General features: G+C 45.5%; 2 protein-coding genes across 8 annotated transcripts in view; one reads left to right on the top strand and one right to left on the bottom strand.

Annotated features, from left to right (window-relative positions):
- DNAH7 (dynein axonemal heavy chain 7) overlaps positions 1-8,301 on the top strand; it is a 129,826-nt gene extending 121,525 nt beyond the window's left edge. For both annotated transcript variants that reach the window (XM_060281450.1, XM_060281453.1), the window contains 6 exons: positions 196-333; positions 1,718-1,948; positions 3,093-3,245; positions 6,029-6,206; positions 7,104-7,207; positions 7,975-8,301. In XM_060281450.1, the coding sequence (XP_060137433.1) occupies positions 196-333; positions 1,718-1,948; positions 3,093-3,245; positions 6,029-6,206; positions 7,104-7,207; positions 7,975-8,181 (1,011 nt within the window). In that variant the 3' untranslated portion in view covers positions 8,182-8,301. The remainder of the gene's footprint in view (positions 1-195; positions 334-1,717; positions 1,949-3,092; positions 3,246-6,028; positions 6,207-7,103; positions 7,208-7,974) is intronic.
- Positions 8,302-9,015: 714 nt separating this feature from the next.
- The window catches only part of SLC39A10 (solute carrier family 39 member 10), a 48,047-nt gene continuing 39,102 nt past the window's right edge, over positions 9,016-17,960 (bottom strand). For all 6 annotated transcript variants that reach the window (XM_035136392.2, XM_035136420.2, XM_035136409.2 and 3 more), the window contains 4 exons: positions 17,447-17,818; positions 15,503-15,583; positions 13,675-13,865; positions 9,016-12,017 (listed from right to left, as the gene is read on the bottom strand). In XM_035136392.2, the coding sequence (XP_034992283.2) occupies positions 11,859-12,017; positions 13,675-13,865; positions 15,503-15,583; positions 17,447-17,818 (803 nt within the window). In that variant the 3' untranslated portion in view covers positions 9,016-11,858. The remainder of the gene's footprint in view (positions 12,018-13,674; positions 13,866-15,502; positions 15,584-17,446; positions 17,819-17,960) is intronic.

Genomic DNA, 17,960 nt, shown 5'->3' with positions numbered 1-17,960 from the left:
GGGAAAATATAATGATATGTATTGGTCTAAACTGCATGCAATAATGTGTTTTTATTATTATTATTATTATTATTATTATTATTATTATTATTATTAGCAAATTGTGGAGAAGTGAATTGAAAATGGGAAAGATGTCAACAGAGAATGGCCAGGTTCAAGCCACTGATCATTTCTGACCCCTGATATTTTTTTCAGTATGTAAGCTACATTGAATACACAAAGACCCTTCCTTTGAACCCTGCCCCGGAGATCTTTGGGATGAACGCCAATGCCGATATCACAAAGGATCAATCCGAAACGCAGTTGTTGTTCGATAACATTCTTCTCACGCAGGTGTGTTTGTTTTCATATTAGGAGCATTGAAGTTACTGCCTACTTACTATTTATCGGATTTTTCGGAGGCCGTTTTAAATACAGAGAATCTGATCTTCCTTTCTTCACATTACTGCTCATTGTACTGTAATATTAATGTATTCACTGTCACTTAATGGTGTGGATCAAGAAGAATTCAAGTATATTACTGGCTGAATATTTTAAAGTTTTCTAACACCCCATATTGATTCCAGAGCATAACATCTAATCCATGTTCTGAGTGTTGCAACTGTTGAGAGTGCATAAAGTTCCCTGATGCTTTAGAAAACTAGCTTGACATAAATAATAATTTAGCAAAGGTGTGCTTTTGTATGTATGTATTTTTCCCTTCTAAGTATTAGGGCACAACTAAACGAGGTACAATCAGAATCTAATAGGGTGCTGGATTGGGGCCATGGTGCTGGGGAAGGGGAGATCAAACCCCCCCCAATTGTTTCTCAGACCTAAATTTCTTATTCAGTCTGATCTTTGCCCTGAGGAGTTGGAGAGGAAACATAATTTTATCCAGTCCAATTAATTGAGATCCAGTCCTTACGGTAGTTAATTTTCTGTGCAAGAAAGGAAAAGCTGGATGAAGATATTGTGTGTGTGTGTGTGTGTGTGTGCGCGCGCAGGTTTCACATTCCCTACCTTGTCCCGGAACATGTTTCCTGCCAACTGGATCCTGTTCCTCATCTCAGGAAGAGTTAGCCTCCCCAGGAAGAGTCACCAAAGATGGCTGCAGGCCCAGTTTCTAATGGATTCTCCAACGAATACCATTTCTGTGGACATCAAAACGAGGCCACGTTATTTTGATGCCTACAGAAAAGCTGGTGAACCCATTGGAAACTGGGTTATCCAGAAACACACACGCACCCCACTCGCACACAAAAACAAATCTCACTACAGCCAACCAAAGACAACCAACCACACGCTAGGCCAACCCCAACCTCTCTCACCACCAAGAAAATGCAACAAGCAAATAGTAAGAGAACCCACACAAGTGACACTGACACAAAACCTCACATGTACACTAAGTAGAAGAATAGAAGCATTGGCACCCCCCCGACCCTACCCCACTCGCCATTCCCCCCCCTCTCTCTTCTTAACCTAACACTGTAACACTGATGTCTCACAACAAATGAAACTGACCTGTAGGAAACACAACTTGAAGAAAGAGACAATGCACGTATTTTTGTAAACTAATAAATCTTTAATAAAAATATATTTAAAATGAAATAAAATAAGGCCACGTTCTGACCAGTATACACCCTGAATGGAAGCTTCATGGGCCAAACTGTGCTGTCGCTTGGGTTTTTTGCAATGTTTAATCAACCGCTACCCTTCCCCCCCAAAAAAATAACAGTCTCGCGCATCAGGCGCCGGCGCCAAATCATCTGATCAAGTTGTTCGCGATGTGGCGAGCGACATCCAAAGCAAACTCCCCGCTGACTTCCACATTGAAGCTGCGATGAGGAGATACCCGACCACCTACACGCAGAGCATGAACACCGTGCTAGTCCAAGAGATGGGGAGATTTAACAAATTGCTGCAAACCATTCGAGAATCCTGCATCAACATCCAGAAAGCAATCAAGGTGAGGGGACCTTTTGAGAAGGAGCCTGTTCACTTGCAGCACCCTGGCAAGAGTGGCTGTCAACTCCCATTAGTACAACCAAGTACTAAAAACACAACACAGCATTAAACATTAAAAACTTCCCTAAACAGGGCTGCCTTCAGATGTCTTTTAAAAGTAAGACAGTTGCTTATCTCCTTGACATCTGAAGGGTGTTCCACAGGGCGGGCGCCACTACCGAGAAGGCCCTCTGCCTGGTTCCCTGCAACCTCACTTCTCGCAGGGAGGGAACTGCCAGAAGGCCCTCGGCGCTGGATCTCAGTGTCCGGGCTAAACAATGGGGGTGGAGACGCTCCTTCAGGTATACAGGACCGAGGCCGTTTAGGGCTTTAAAGGTCAGCACCAACACTTTGAATTGTGCTCGGAAACGGGCAGCCCTGTTTAGGGATGTTTTAAATCTGTGATATTTTAATGTATTTTGGTATTTGTTGGAAGCCGCCCAGAGTGGTGGGGGAAACCCAGCCAGATGGGCGGGGTATAAATAATAAATAATAATAATACAAAGAATCTTAGGTATGGCATTTTGTCCCTCACAGAGCTAAAACTCCCAGCACCATTAAACTGCAGTTCACATAATTCTTTGGGGGAAGCCATAAGCTTGAAATGTGTGGTATAGCTGTGATCTACTGCTCTGTTTCCATGCTGGCCCAGAGAGCAGGGGAAGCCTGTAGCCCCTTAGGGGGCTAGTAAAAAAATGCCTTTGACCAAGTGGACTGGCAGATGATAGATGCTTCACTGCCCATCATTTGCAAGCTCAGTGTTTCCATGCTGGTCACGGGGAAGGATTTTACTTCTTCCATGGCTAGCACAGGAATGAAACAGGCTGGTACGAGGATGAGCCACCTCTCCTCTGGAAACCCACTCACTCACGCATGTTTGGAATTCCTGCCGACTCAAATACAGGCGTACAAGCTTATAACTCAGACAGATCACAAGGTTTCCGACTTGACGAGACTGTGAGTAGCTGCACCTGAAACAGGGGCTAAATCTATTGAGATCTGAGGAAGCTTGTTGCTAACAGTTGGAAAACTGCACGATAAAAATAACTGAAGACAAAAAGGGGGCCCACTAATATGTCTTTTCCCTGTCTCCTTATCTCAACCAGGGTCTGGTTGTGATGTCTGCAGAACTGGAAGAGGTGGTAAATAGCATGTTGAAGGGCAAAATCCCAGGCATGTGGATGAGTAAGTCCTACCCGAGCCTCAAGCCACTCGGCAGCTATGTGAATGATTTTCTTACCAGGCTGAAGTTCTTGCAGGTGAGCCCACCAGAAACAACTCAACGTGTGGGATGCCGATTTTCTGTCTTGATTCTAAGTGACAATTGCACAGGTTATGTGGGCCTCTGCTCCTCAATTCATGCAGTCATGTTGTTTTTACTGCAATTTGGTCACCAGTGCATATGCTAAGAAATGCAGTTAAGTTTTGTTGGGTCCACACATTAAGGCAATTGCTGTATATTAAATGTTTTGCAAGGTTTAGCTGGTTCTGGGGAGAGGAGATGGCAGTGAAGAAAAGTGTTCCGGCAAGTGGATCAGGGCTTGAGCTGCAGACTTTCTGTTATGTGTATGGCTGCAGTAAATCCACAGGTGCAGAAGACCAAGCTGCATATGCTTGAAAATAGGTTGGCATTTTTCCTTTTGGGAAGGAAATGTAAATTATAACCTGACAAAGACCACAGAGGGCATTAAATAAAAGTCCAAGGGCTGCATATGCACCTTACATTTAAAACCCACCCACCCTCCAAGTATAATGGGAACTGCAGTTTTATTCCTCTCAGAGCTACAATTCCCAGCATTCTTCACAAACTAGTTTCCTGGCATGGGGTTTGACAGGAAATAAGCCTTAGATAGATAGCTAGATAATTTATTACGGTTGGATACCAGCTTATAAAACAGAATTGGGGGTACAATCCCAGAAGGAAAACAAACATTTAAAACATTGCACAACAGTAAATTTAAAATTTATAAATGTGATAAGCGTATAGACACTTAAAAACTTTGATAAGCTACCGCAGAGATATGACCCAGAATCACCCGAGGAAGAAAGTTTGGGGATTTTCCTAACAAACTAGTTTTGCTCGGGGGGTGGTCTGCGCCTACAGATCTGTGCACAGAATCTGGCGATCATCCGGGTCGTCTTTTGATCTTTGCCTAATAGGAGAAGATCGAATTTTTGCTTTTCCGGGAGGTCAGCAAGCCTCACCAGCAGGGGATCAATGGGCTTTCTACGTGCCTCTTCATAAAAGGGGCATCTAAAAAAATAAGTGCTCTGGGCTTCCTATCTCCCCCAATGGACAGGCGCAAATTTTCTGAGCATATGGGACTTTTTAAAAGGATCCTTCCAGGACTGGCAAGGGCAGAGCCGAGCTTCTGGCGAGAGTAAAAGCCCTTCTTGCGTTTTTGGATACGAGAAAGAAGATATGCTGCTGGTGCGGCTATCTCTCTCGATTTCTCCAATTTTATAGTTGGGGCACCTTGAGCAGTCCTGTTGTGTCTATGATTCTTTGCTTAACAGTAATTTTTGCTTGGCCCAACCCCAGACTTAGAAGGGCTTGAGTGGCAAAACCCAGTTTCTGAAGGGTGTTCCGGACTGCTGTCTGCCAGCCTGACTGGAACTGGTCGCAGAGGATCAATGGGGCTATTCCTCGGGGGAGCAGATTCAATGTCAGCCATTTGTAGATTGATGTTAGGCAGATATAAGCCTCCACTCTCACCATCCCCGTTTCAAGTCTGGCCCATGCATTTGAAACGCATCTGGGGACATGTAGGAGGCATCCCCAAACTTCGGCCCTCCAGATGTTTTGGACTACAGTTCCCATCATCCCTGACCACTGGTCCTGTTAGCTAGGGATCATGGGAGCTGTAGGCCAAAACATCTGGAGGGCCGCAGTTTGGGGGTGCCTGCTCTAAGGAGTTTGGATTGGACTCTCTCAAGGGGGGAGAAAGCAGAGGAAGGCGGGCCCAGAAAGGATCCATAAAGGAGCTGTGCCAAGGTTTAGGCCTTGTATAATTTTAGGGCCATGGGGACACAAAAAAACTCCTTGGGCTCTAAAAAATTTAAGAATAGTTTGCGGTTTTTTCCGCAGAGCTCCCACTGGAGTTTATGTGAAGTTTGTTGGTTCCTGAAGCCTGTACCACCATTCCTAGGTACTTCTAATTTGTGACTTGTTCTAATTTGTGGCCTTGAAGTTCCCAGCTTCTAAGCTTTGGTTTTCCCCGAAAGCAAGTATCTTGGTCTTTTGATAGTTAATTTTGAGAAACTCAGTTTCACAGTAGGCTGTGAGCTTTCTTAGTGCTCTTTTGAGTCTAATAGGGGTTCTAGATAGGATTACGCATCATTGGCATATAACAGGACTGAAATATGCTGATCTGTAAGCTTCGGAGGGTGGAGATCTAAGTCATTGAGTGCGGATACTGTTACTTAGATAAAAACTGAATAGTAGAGGGGCCAAAAGACACCCTTGCCTGACTCCCTTGAAGGTTTTAATGGGGTCTGTTAGGTGTCCCAGGCGGCTACACCTGACTCTAAGAGCTGTGTTTGCATACAGAAGCCTTCTATCTATAGTAGTACCCTGTAGTCTGTCCCAGAGTCTGGTTATGGAGACTGTATCAAAGGCTGCTGTAAGCCTTAAATGTATGTAGCCTTTTTTAAAAGAGCAAGGCAATTAATTGCAACCTCTCTGTTTCATGCTGTGTTTGCAGCAAGTTCTGAAAGGGCCTGTAACTTTCTAGACCAATGTGCCTGTATAAAAGGGGAGAGGGTCTCCTTCAAGTATCAGGATTTTATCGGTTGGAATCACACATCTGTTAAGGTCTGTTCCTGGAGCTAGCAGGTCCCCTGCACTGCTGACTTCTGCAGATTTCCCTGCTGCACATATCACGTTCCCTGTTGAGCCAGAGGGGTGTAAAACTTTTAATAAAAAAGCCTCTGTGCAGTAGTAGCATTGGACTCAAAACATCCTAGGTTCCTGCCCTGTGCGTTCTTAATGCTGCAATATAAAGCTCCATTCCCACCCTCTCTCTTCTTGCTGTTGCTACAGACATGGTACGAGAATGGAACCCCTCCGATGTTTTGGCTTTCTGGGTTTTTCTTCACGCAAGCCTTCTTAACCGGCGCCCAGCAGAATTTTGCAAGGAAATACACAATCCCAATAGACCTGCTAGGCTTTGACTACGAAGTCTTGGAAGACAAGGAGTACAAGCATGCGCCTGAAGATGGTGAATGCAACCGTATATTCATTAACCACGCTAGAATTTTTTTTGGGGGGCGGGGCGATTTATCACCTTTGCATCCTGCCCTTCATCATGGTAGCTGGATGCAGGAGGCTGGGTTATATTCGGGAAATACGTTTTATGAAATAGTAGACCGGTGTTGTTACTCGTCCTACATCGCCTTGATGACTGAGCAGGGAATTTGAACCCTGGTCTCCTTGCCCTTTGCACTTGAAGAAAATATTCAGAAACCACATCCGCGGCAAGAAGTGATAAAATAGGCCAACTCTTTGATGGCGTAACTACAGTGGTACCTTGGAAGTTAAACAGAATCTGTTTGACTTCCAAAACGTTCAGAAACCAAGATGCAGTTTCCGATTGGCTGCAGGAAGCTCCTGCAGCCAATCGGAAGCCACGGAAGTCAAACCGGAACACTCACTTCCAGGTTTGTGGTGTTCAGGAGCCAAAACATTTGACTTGCAAGGCATTCGGCATCCAAGGCACGACTGTATAGAGTTAGTCTGCGACCCAAGAATTCTGCTGGCCATGATTTCACGTGCCGTTTGTTTTATCCATGGAATTTTCAAGCCACTATGTGTAGATCCTAATTCGCAATGAGCCTTTGCATGTGTAAATAGACCTGTACATCCAGTGGGGAGCTGCAGCTTGTTTCTGCTTCCATTCATGTGTAGAGAATACTCAAAATTGTTTCTTACTATTTTGATAGTTGGAGCAACACAAGGCGAGGAACCTATTCATGGGTTCTTTGAAGAATATTTGCTGCTCACACCTTATTATCAAGCCTACAGCCTGTTTAAAATATGTGTCTGCCTTTGCTTTGCCATTTCATGAGCCTGGTGTCTATGACCAATGTGCTTTTCGTGTTTCTTTCCAAATAAATAGGAGTCTTTATTCACGGATTGTTCCTGGATGGAGCTCGCTGGAACAGGAAGAAAAAGAGGCTAGGGGAATCTCATCCAAAAATCCTGTATGATACTATGCCAGTGGTGAGTATTTATATAATCATCAATTAAGAACCTTGTAGCTTTATTAAGGCTGTGTCCCCACACACGCTTATAGGGCATTAACTCATTGTACAGTGGTACCTCGCAAGACGAATGCCTTGCACAACGAAAAACTTGCAAGACGAAAGCGTTTTGTGATGTTTTTGGTGACTCACAAGACAAAGTTTTCTATGGCCGTTCTTTGCAAGACGATTTTTTTTTGGTGGATTTTTTTGCCGCGGCAAACCGTGCTTTGCAAGACGAAATTATCACAAGACAAAGCGACTCGCGGAACGAATTACTTTCGTCTTGCGAGGCACCACTGTATATTACTTCTGTATAGAATCAGGCTGTGATGGGCTTATTAACACACCTAATAATATGCTGATGTCTTTTGCAACCTGACGCCATTGAAACAAATTGTCTCAGAGAGGTTAAAAAAATGCATGTGTGGCATTAAACCCACAATAATTAACACACCTAATTTAATGTTGAACTTGCACATTGTGACCTACCCACCTGCAATTCTAGAGATTGTGCTATAGCAGCAGGACTATCTCCTCCTTCTGGTTCATATTTGGACAACAGAGCAGTCCAGAAGAATGCCTGCATCCCACGGAAAGAGCTTAGCACTCATTCTGAGCAGGTCTGAGTCACTGGGTGAATTTCTGGAGCTGTTTGTGTATGGGGGAAGAAGCCACAAGAACTAGTGCTTTCTCCCCTATCTCGATAGAGAGACATTCTTAGAACTCGCTCTTTCTTTGCTACAGATGTGGCTAAAGCCTTGTAGAAGATCAGATATACCGGAAAGACCCAGTTACATAGCTCCCGTATACAAGACAAGTGAGAGAAGAGGAACGCTGTCCACCACAGGCCACTCCACCAATTTTGTGATTGCAATGATACTTCCGTCGGACGAGCCAGAGGCCCACTGGATTGGACGCGGGGTGGCACTTCTATGCCAGCTTAACTCGTAACCCAGGTCTCAGATCCTACTACCACTTTCTATAATTCTAATTGCTACCTTCTAGGAAAAGGTAGCCAAAACTTCAGAAACTTTTAAATCCGATTTATACCTTTTTGAGTTTGTAAAAATAAATAAGGTGTTTTTTTAAAAAAAAAAGAGTTTGGAAAAAACCAACCCCACGTTTGCTTGCTCAATAATTTTATTTTCTTACGCTCCTTATGAATAAGGAACATACATAAGATGAACACAACAACACTGTTGACAATAAACAAAAACAGCATGTCATCATTTCCAGCTTTGCATTTATTATTTTTTAAAAAATGGATTTTGTTATAACAAAAAACACCCCCCCCCCAAAAAAAGAGTAGCTGATATCTCAATATTTTTTTCAGGACCATAATCACATTGTTTCAACTATAAGGAAATAAAAAAGGTCACACTGCATCCTAGGACACCTACAGCATTTTTTTCCAAGCAATAATCACAGCTGGTTTGAGTGCAGTGCGATCAACATGGGGATGTCACACAGTGACAGCATCGTAAGAGACACGTAACATTTATGTCCTCCAACAAGTACACGTTTAAATGAGACTGGACCCCAGCAGAACGGAATGGAGAAGCCAGGTAGAAATGTAGCGGAATCCCGATTGTCCCAATTGTGACTTTTAAAAGCATTCGCGTTCCAAAAATGTCCTGGGAATTCACTACTCGGGAAAACAGGAGAAGCCATGGCTGCTGGGCTGCTCTTCACAAAGTGGTAACATGCACATGTAAGCAAATGCAGAGGATCAACCCATTCTGAAGGAAAATACAAATTCTATCACTTCTCCACGTGACCTGCGTGTTTTCTCTTTCAAAAAAAAAAAAAAAGCAAAACCAACCCAAAAATACTATTACAGAGCACTAATTTATTTTTTTGCTTCCCTAGGTAGGCAACATTACGCTATAGCACATGCCAGCGAAAATCAAGAAAAGGCTGTACCTGAAGTAGAGAAAGCTTTATTCATAATTACAAAAATAAACCGTAAAAACCCTCCCTTATCCCATTTTTCCTGACTAAAATCTCACTTCAGCAATGCCACGACCCTTTATTTCAACTTGGCAGATTTTAATTAAAATGACATCCAAGTTCCGAGCCAGAGAGAAAAGAGTGTAAAATCCCATTGATTACAATGGAAGGATCAGCCTCGCTCTTGGGCTCCCAGCCAGACATTCTCAACTATAAATCTCCAGGGAGGGGGAGGAGGGCAACCCCCCAATGCTGTGGCCCTTGCAACTTCCTAGAGGCCCAATGATCCAAACACATTTTCTGCACTAACAGACTCACGGGGATCCAAGCCTTGGGCTCGGAACCACCAACTAGTCAACACTCTTGATATTCCCCCTGCCCCAGCTAACACAAAAACGAAAAGCCGCTCGACAAAAGTCACCCAACATGAAGCCAAGTACTTAACGGTGGTCACACGAAAAGGAATGACTGGATAAATTAAGTGGAAGGGTCAGAAAGAAAAGGCGCACTTTCACTTGGAATGAAGGCCATTAAAAGTTTGCTGACCAAGTTCCTCCACTCGGGCAGAAGGACAAAAACTCCCCCCTCTCCAAAAGTCCAGCTGTATCCTGCTTTGCTTCTAGAGGGAGACCAAGATGAACAAAGACCGAGCAGCATGCTGTAAGAAAACCCAACAACTGCCGTATTTCGTTACGACCATTAAGACTATATTATTGTCACACCAGAGTGGAAAAGGACCTGCACTTCTCCCAAGCGCCCAGTATCAGAGCTCATAGGAGACGGACCAATCTGTACCTGGCAAGACATGCTACTTGGCACTAAACAATCAAATATTAAAGCTGATTTCTGCAGGTTAAGGCTTTTTTTGGGGCTGAGCCTGTCCAATCGGTCCGCACGCAGCAGCACCAAGTCAACAATACAGCTGCCTTGCTCCAAAGGGCATCTCCTTACGTTACATCTGCAGAGTGGCTCCCTCTGCAGTTCCCGCAGCCGTGGTGGAAGTGGTCAAAATTCAACCACCTTCCTCCAGCTCTCAAGGCGGTGGCGTGTCTGCGATGGGAAGTCAATTGGGGCTGGCCCTTCAGGTTCCCACCTTACGAAAAGAGCCACGTTGCAGTAGCAATGTAGGAGCAGCCCCACCCCCCAACCTAAGGTGCCAAAAACAAACAAACATCAAAACAATGCCACCACAGCATATGCCGAACGTTGGCCCACACTGAGCAAGAGGCCCAACTTTCAGCAACTGCAGGTGCTCCTGAGCTCAGGTGGCAAGGCATTAAAGGAATACATTCAAAAGAGTTCTGGGGAATTATGTAAACAGTTACCAAGACTGCCTCCAAGGGCCACTGCTGTGACCCTCAGATCAGCACTTCTCAGCTCCGCGTATTATTATTATTATTTTTTGAAGGTTATAATGTGAGAGAGAATTTGGCTGCCATGACCGAGAAAATCCAATGCAGGTGCGTCATTAAGAGGACGGAAGGGAGACGTTCAAAGCAGAAAACCGCTCAGTAGTTCAGGTTTCAAGTAGCACTGCTACACATTCTGTACGCTACTGCAGCAAAAGGTCGAGAAAGAGTCCACAAGCAGCATTAACCATTCAGCATTTTTGCGAACAAATACCTATGAGCCAACATCAAATATCCAACACCTGTCAACTCAGCCCTATTGTGGAAACAGGCCCCGCCCCCAAAGCCCCCAATGCAGAGATTTGCTTCCTTGGGCTTCGAAAGGACAAAAGTACCGCTTTGTGTGGCTGACATACAAGGGGACAGACTTGTGGATTTTCAGTTTTCTTTCCCAAGGGAGCTGAAAAAACAACATTGCTGGGCTAACAGAGTGCATGGCAGCGATTGCAGGCATGAACGTCTTCTTGAGACATCGTACCGACTAGGGGATTGGCAAGGACCAGTAAACAGAAGTGCCTGACCCAGACGAATACACAATTTCACTTTGGTCACCAACCATTCAGCACGGTGCAAAACAGCGGACGTTACTGGGGAACAAGGCCTGGAGCAAATGCAAGGGTCATGGAACAGTGCATTGCTCATACTGCCCTAAGGCAACCCCTGAACAGCATGCTTGAAACCGTTTTTGAAAATGGTGTTTTTTAATAAATGCACCCCACCTAGAATGCTCTCCAGTCATGCATTGCCAGACTGTGTGTGTGTGTGAGAGAGAGAGAGAGAGGGGGGGGGGGGAGGAACCAACTCAAACGCTGCAACAAGGCCCAGGGGCCAGCTGTAGAGGATGACAATGACATGTAACTCTTGGACTGGCTATTCAACATTTGCTCAAGTATAACCTGAAAGGCTTTTTGTCAGCAAGGGATCCGACTTCTGCTGCACATTGCAGTGGCAAACTGGAAAAACAACACACTTGCTAATAGCATCCTGGGCATGACGTTTATGTTTCCTGCTTCCAACACTGCCTGATTAAAAATCTACATCTTACCTTTGGGAAGCTGAGCTGCATTCAATTGGGTTTTTTTTTTGCCTGTTTGTTTGTTTGAGCTAAAAAAACCCGGAGCTTGTTTATGCAGACACCAGAATACTGTTACTTGTGAAGCAGCTCGTGCCACTGCTTTGCCTGGGGACGAATGTGCATACAGTACAACAGTGCAGACTTGAAGCCATACAGTAACGTCGTCGCTAACCACAGCGGAGTACTGGAAATGGTCAAAACTGGATGTCCAACACTATTTTGTCTTCGTAAAGGGCAATCACCAACATAATGGCAAATCCCATGAGAAGACCTAAGTTCTGGAGGATGAACTGGCCCACGGGACAGTAGCCGTGCTCTTCGTCGTCTCCGTCCCCGTGAAGCATTTCTGGAAGCTGAAAGGAAGAAAAAGTATGGCTCTTTAAAGTCAAAGCCACACCACTTTCTGAGGATAGAGAGACAGAAGTGGGCAAGAGGATTGTGTGCTCCTGCTTCCTCCCTGAGCTAAGGGTTGTTTAAATTGTTTAGAGTGGAGGACCCAATTAGCCGGAACCATGATTTAGTACAGGCATAGGGAAACTGGGCCCTCCAGATGTTTTGGGACTACAACTCCCATCATCCCTAGCTAACAGGACCAGTGGTCAGGGATGATGCGAATTGTAGTCTCAAAACATCTGGAGGGCCCAGTTTGCCTATGCCTGGTTTAGTATATTCCTCTCTAAGGCATAACCTGAATCATGGTTATGGAAGCTGCTGAATCATGGTTAAGAGAATTGCCCCCCCCCCCATGTCTGCACCAGCCCTTCATCTTGTTAAAACCTCGTTACAGAATGTCTTTAAATTCCACCATGATCAACTCTTGCCCAGAAACCTATGTCCCCACTGTGGAAGAATGTGTGGATCCAGAATTGGCCTCCACAGTCACTTGCAGACTCGCTGTTAAAACTGTGTTTATGGAGGACAATCTTATTCGGCTACAAGTGATCGCCAAAGAGGAAGAAGAATGTATCAGCAGCTAAATAGCGTACCACTCCAGCTGGTGGGGGCTTCATTAAACTGCTCAGCTTGGGGGGGGGGGCTGTGAAGCCTCCTGCCACCCAGCTGAGCAAGCCCTGATACCTCTCCAGCTGGGGGAGGGGGCGTGAAGCCTCCCACCCCACTGATGAGCGAGCCCCCATGGTGCTCCAGTTCAAATGTGATGGAGGGTTGGGCTTCTTCAAAGGTGCAGGCAGGCAGATTGAGCCCAAACCGGCACTTGCACTGGAACATTCTCAGGCTCTGTTTGCCTGCCTGCACCTTTGTCGTCTGCAGGCAATTTGAGTTGGCGGGATGCACAGTCACACCTTGATTTTTGAACAGCTTAGTTCTTGAACGCTTTGGCTCCTGAACATCACAAACCTGGAATGACTGTTCCGGTTTACAAACTATTTTTGGAAGCCAAACGTCCCGACGGGGCTTCCAACTGGCTGCCAATCAGAAGCCGTGATTTTGAAGTCGAACGAACTTCCAGAATGGATTCCACTCGACTTCCAAGGTACGACTGTATTTTGCCAACTCAAAATGTCTGAACGCCATATATCAGGCCATTTGCCAATATATTGCCCAGCTCTACCCCTCACGGCACCCGATCTCCTCTGTCTTGGGAGTCAGCGAAGCAGCGCGATTTCCTCCACGCAACCTAAGGTTTAGGATCTTCCACGGGAGAGAGCTCTGCTGAAGTGGCTCCCCTACTGCTGACCTAATGGAAAGAGGAGACCTAGGCAGTGGTTGGAGTTAATTCAAAAGGGAGGGGGGACTACAGGGCAGAGTGGGGGAACCTGTGTCACCCTCCCAGAGGTTGCTGGACCCCAGCTCCCCTCTGCCCCAGCAAGCATGGCCAACAGTCACAGAGAGCAGTATCTGGAGGACACAGGCCCCTCACCTCTGCTAAAGGGAGCACCTGCAGCTGGCCTCTAGCACACCATGCACCAACTACTCCTAGATTGTTTAGTTTCATTAAGCTACTGCAGTGCTGTGGTGTCTGCACACAATGCAAAGTAGCCTGGGTCTTACCATATCCACCAGGGCCACGTAGAGGAACATGCCGGCAGTGACTGCGAAGATCCACAGGGTGATGTTATTTGCGTACTGTCCCACAGCTGTCCCTATTAGCATTCCTACGTAAGCCATCAAGGCTGAGAGGAGGTTGTAAACAATGGCCTGTTTCACAGTCATGCCTGCTTTCAGAAGCACAGCAAAGTCCCCTAAACAGAAAGAGAGACAGAACGACAATGGGATCACAAAAAAAGTTCAGGGAATCTTTGCTTAAAGAAATGCAAAAGTGTAATTTTGATGCCTGCTGTATGGGCAAAACAGTTGGATGAAAAATAAGCAGGTCCGAGCTACTGGCGTTCTTCTATTATTATTTTAAAAAAATCCCTGTTTTATTCCAAAGGGGCAAAGCTGGCCGGCGTCCTTTTAAGTCTGCGACATGATCAATTCATCCCTCCTCTTGCAATCCCATAAGCCCTTTGGACTGAGAATGGAATAGAGAGCAGAGCCTCAATAAAGCGGTCAGGGTGGAAGTGCTCACTGGCAGTGGAGAAGAAAAGCAGCTAGAGAGAACATAGAAACTTTGAAATGAGATAATGAGCGCTGCTGTCCCCGAGGCACATGATTGGGCAGGGGTCCCCCATGCTCCAGGTCATTCTAAGCCAGAAGCAGAGGGAAACAGGTGTCTCTACAAGGGCTTGGCTAACAACATGAATTGGTAAGAGGATACAGTCATACCTTGGATGCTGAATGGAATCCATTCCAGAAGTCCGTTCGACTTCCAAATCGCGGCTTCTGATTGGCTGCAGGAAGCTCCTACAGCCAATTGGAAGCCACGGGAGCCCCGTCGGATGGTTGGCTTCCAAAAGAACGTTCGAAACCCGGAACAGTCACTTCTGGGCTTCGATCGTTCGGGAGCCAAAACCTTTGAGAAGTAGGCTGTTCGAAAACCAAGGTATGATTGTATAGCATCACCATTTTAAGCTGTAATGAAACCAATGTTCAAGTTTCGTTTAACAGGCATCACCAATCCCCCAAATTCAGCAGACTGCCGGCCACAGACCTCTGAACGTGCTTGCATCCACATCAATGACAAGATGTTTCCACATCATAAGCAACCATCCATGGCCTGGTTCACGTGGCATCCTATGAACCGCCACAATTTAGAAGCCTCCAGGTTCCTGTAGCAGCATCTGGCTGCAAGACTCGCCCCCATAGGTACTTACTAAAATATCTCTTTCCAATGAGCTCTCTTAGCAGGAGTTGCTCACTCACTCACTCACACTCTTAGCAGTGCTTTGCTTCTCCCAGGACCAAATAAAAGAAGCCAGGAGAAGTGAGCAAGAGAATGGGAGATCTTGCCTGCAGATTTCTGACAGCTGCTACTAGTCACCTGGAGACCTCTGAGCATGCAATGGTTGGTTCATAGGGCCAATGTGTGACTTTTACTTTTCTGTTCCAGACCTTTCTGAGATAATTCGCTAAAACACATACAAGTTGCGGAACCTTAACTAATATGAACCTGGATAGCTCATCAGTTTGAGCATGGTGCTGATAACACCAAGACATGCAGGTTTGATTCCCGTGTGAGAGAGAGCTGCGTATTCCCATGTTGCAGGGGGTTGGACTAGATGATCCTCTGGGGGCTCAAATGGTGGTGGGAAACGCACAGCACCCCCCTTCCCCTCCCAGGGAGAACTACATAAACAAACGCAGCTGTGTCAGCTATAGCTGCATCGCCAGATATACCCTGCACATTTTTGGCTACGCAAACAATCAAATCTTTTAATATGAAAAAAATTCTTCCATCACAAAAGCATGCACAGCTGACATGAGATTAACTGATTACCCAATTCATGGGGAAGCTCATGACAAAATACTGCTATGGATGTGCTAATTCCTCCGGTCAAGCCAGCACTGAAAGCTGCTCCTGAGGGGGCAAGAGGGGAAACACAAAACAAAACGCAACAAAGGAACAGTTATTTTCAGATTGGTTATTTTTAAGCAAATCCATCAGCAGAGACAATAAATGAGAGCTTTCTTTGTCCCGAGATTTTGTAATGTTAACCGCAGGAGCTGTGTTTTGAATATCTGTTCTTAAATGTACCATCCTATGTTTAAAGAAAGGAACTGCACTGCCTTTGGAATCTGGGAAAATATGAATAGATGAGAACACCAAAGAGGGCGCGGTTGGCTCTTTGACCCTTTCCTCCTGCATCTGAAATTCAGGCTTAAAAGCCAGCTCCTATCTTACAGAGCAATCCCATGCGCACTGTCTGCTCAAAACTCGGTCTCACTCGGTTCTTCCCAGGTAAGTGGGGTCTAGGATTGTAGCCTTAGTGACTTCTCTGTGGCACAAACCAAAAGCAACGTTCTCTTTTGGTGTGTCAGACCAAGAGAGTATCAAACATGATGAAAACAAAGACACACAACAAGAGTGATACCTTGGTCAGCTTGCAAACCCTGCACTGGCCACCGATCTGCTACTGGGGCCAAGTTCAAGGTGCTCCTGTTAGTATATAAAACCCTTAACAACCTGGCACCAGTTTACCTGCGAGATCGCTTTGCCCCATATATGCTGACTCGACTGCTTTAACCTGCGGAACCAGCACTGCTACAGATGCCACATAATACTCATTCTGCATTTGTAAGAAATCGATCTTTTGAGTATTTTGCAGTTTCCTGTCTACTGATTCCAGGCAGGTTGCCCTCATTGTGCTCTTTTGGGGCACCTGCTAACATTTGTTTAGAAAAGCCTACCTGGATATGTAGAGTGCTGGTATGTGGTTTAAGACCTTCATACTTTGTTGCTGCTTTTAAGGGTTTTTAAAAAAATGTTTTTAAATAGTTGTGTTTATCTGTTTTTACCAATCATTTTGATTTCTTTCCCCCTCTTTGTAAAATCGCTTTTTAAAAAAATCAAACAGCACATAATTTTTATAAAATAAAACAAATGGCGCGCTCGAAATGCTAGGAATGGCAGCTGAAAGCAGAATGACTCTCAACAATTTAATCATCTCCACGTGGGATATATAGCAAGGAAGATTAAGAAGATATAACATGTTTTTCGACTTGTCTGAGATATCAGATTGGGGTAGCTAAGGCTGACCACCTAAATAGCCAGTGGGTTTGGTTGCCTATCACAGGTAAGAATCACAGGGCTGAGTTTGCAAATTGAAAGAATTGGGCTGGGTTTGTTTTGTTTGTTTTCAGATCAAAGGATTAGCACAGGTGCGTGCAGGTGGGCTGCTAACACACTGCTACTTCTGTAAGCTTGTTTTCAAGTAGTCTTAAGGCTCCTGTCCCTTTGACTCACAAGGGACTGATACGGCCAGCAACACCACACAGCTAACTTCCTTGGATTGGCTTGTGCTGGGCCGGCTGAAATGCAAGTGCCTGTTCCATGCGAGATCTGATGAAATTTACGGAGGTCCAAGCTATGTGGTCAGTTGCTGGGGCTGGAAGAATCAGAAGAACCTCCACAAAGGGAGGTGCCTCCATTGGTAACAATTATCAGGAAGATTCCATCTTGCTCCCCGATAAAAATGCACACTACCCACCTCAGTGGTGATGTTTCTTTCAACAAGCCCATGCCCCTCTCTCCAAGCAGAACCTTCCCTCTTCCCAGCAGATCCCTTCTTCCCCCTTCCTCCTCAATGAAAACAAAGCCCGTTTCATTTGCGAATTTTCTGTAGAGAGCCTAGCTATTTTAGGCACTAGTCGTCAATACTATCATGCTACTGTATCTTATGCAGTATAGCTAGCGGCAAAGAACACACCCCAAAGCACTTACCAATGGCCAGCCCGTCGCTAAAATTGTGGATCCCGTCTCCCATTATTACCATCCAGGCTATGTTTGCTATTCCAGTGTCTTTCAGGTCTTTGCCGGACTGGCAGTGTCCATGAGAATGGTGGGAGTGTTTGTGGGACCAAATGTGGTTGTGCTTTCGAGCTACGATTTTATCCTCTCGGTGGTTGCTTTCGTACTCCACGTCGGGGAGATCGTTCTCCTGGGCGCCATGGGATACATTGTTATGGGAGTGGAGCATACTGTTTTCCTCCTCTGCGGACAGGAAGGTCTTTGGCAGCGAGTCAAGCTGGCCGTCCAGGTCAGTTAGTTCGGTTTCATTAAGTCGATCGTCGGATAAAACAGAGTCATCTGCTCCTGTGTCAAAAGAGCCAGAGAAACAGAGTGACTTAATTAGGGGTGACAATGGGGCATTGATTAAGACAGAGATGTCGCCAATACTTACCTGCAGCACTTAGCATGCACATCGGGTGCTAAAGAGGTCCAGTCCCTATCTTGT

The sequence above is a fragment of the Zootoca vivipara genome, chromosome 1 (assembly GCF_963506605.1).
Source record: "Zootoca vivipara chromosome 1, rZooViv1.1, whole genome shotgun sequence".
In the NCBI taxonomy this organism is placed as follows: domain Eukaryota; kingdom Metazoa; phylum Chordata; class Lepidosauria; order Squamata; family Lacertidae; genus Zootoca; species Zootoca vivipara.
Note: the sequence above shows the minus strand (reverse complement) of the source record. Positions and strands in the feature narration are given on the sequence as shown.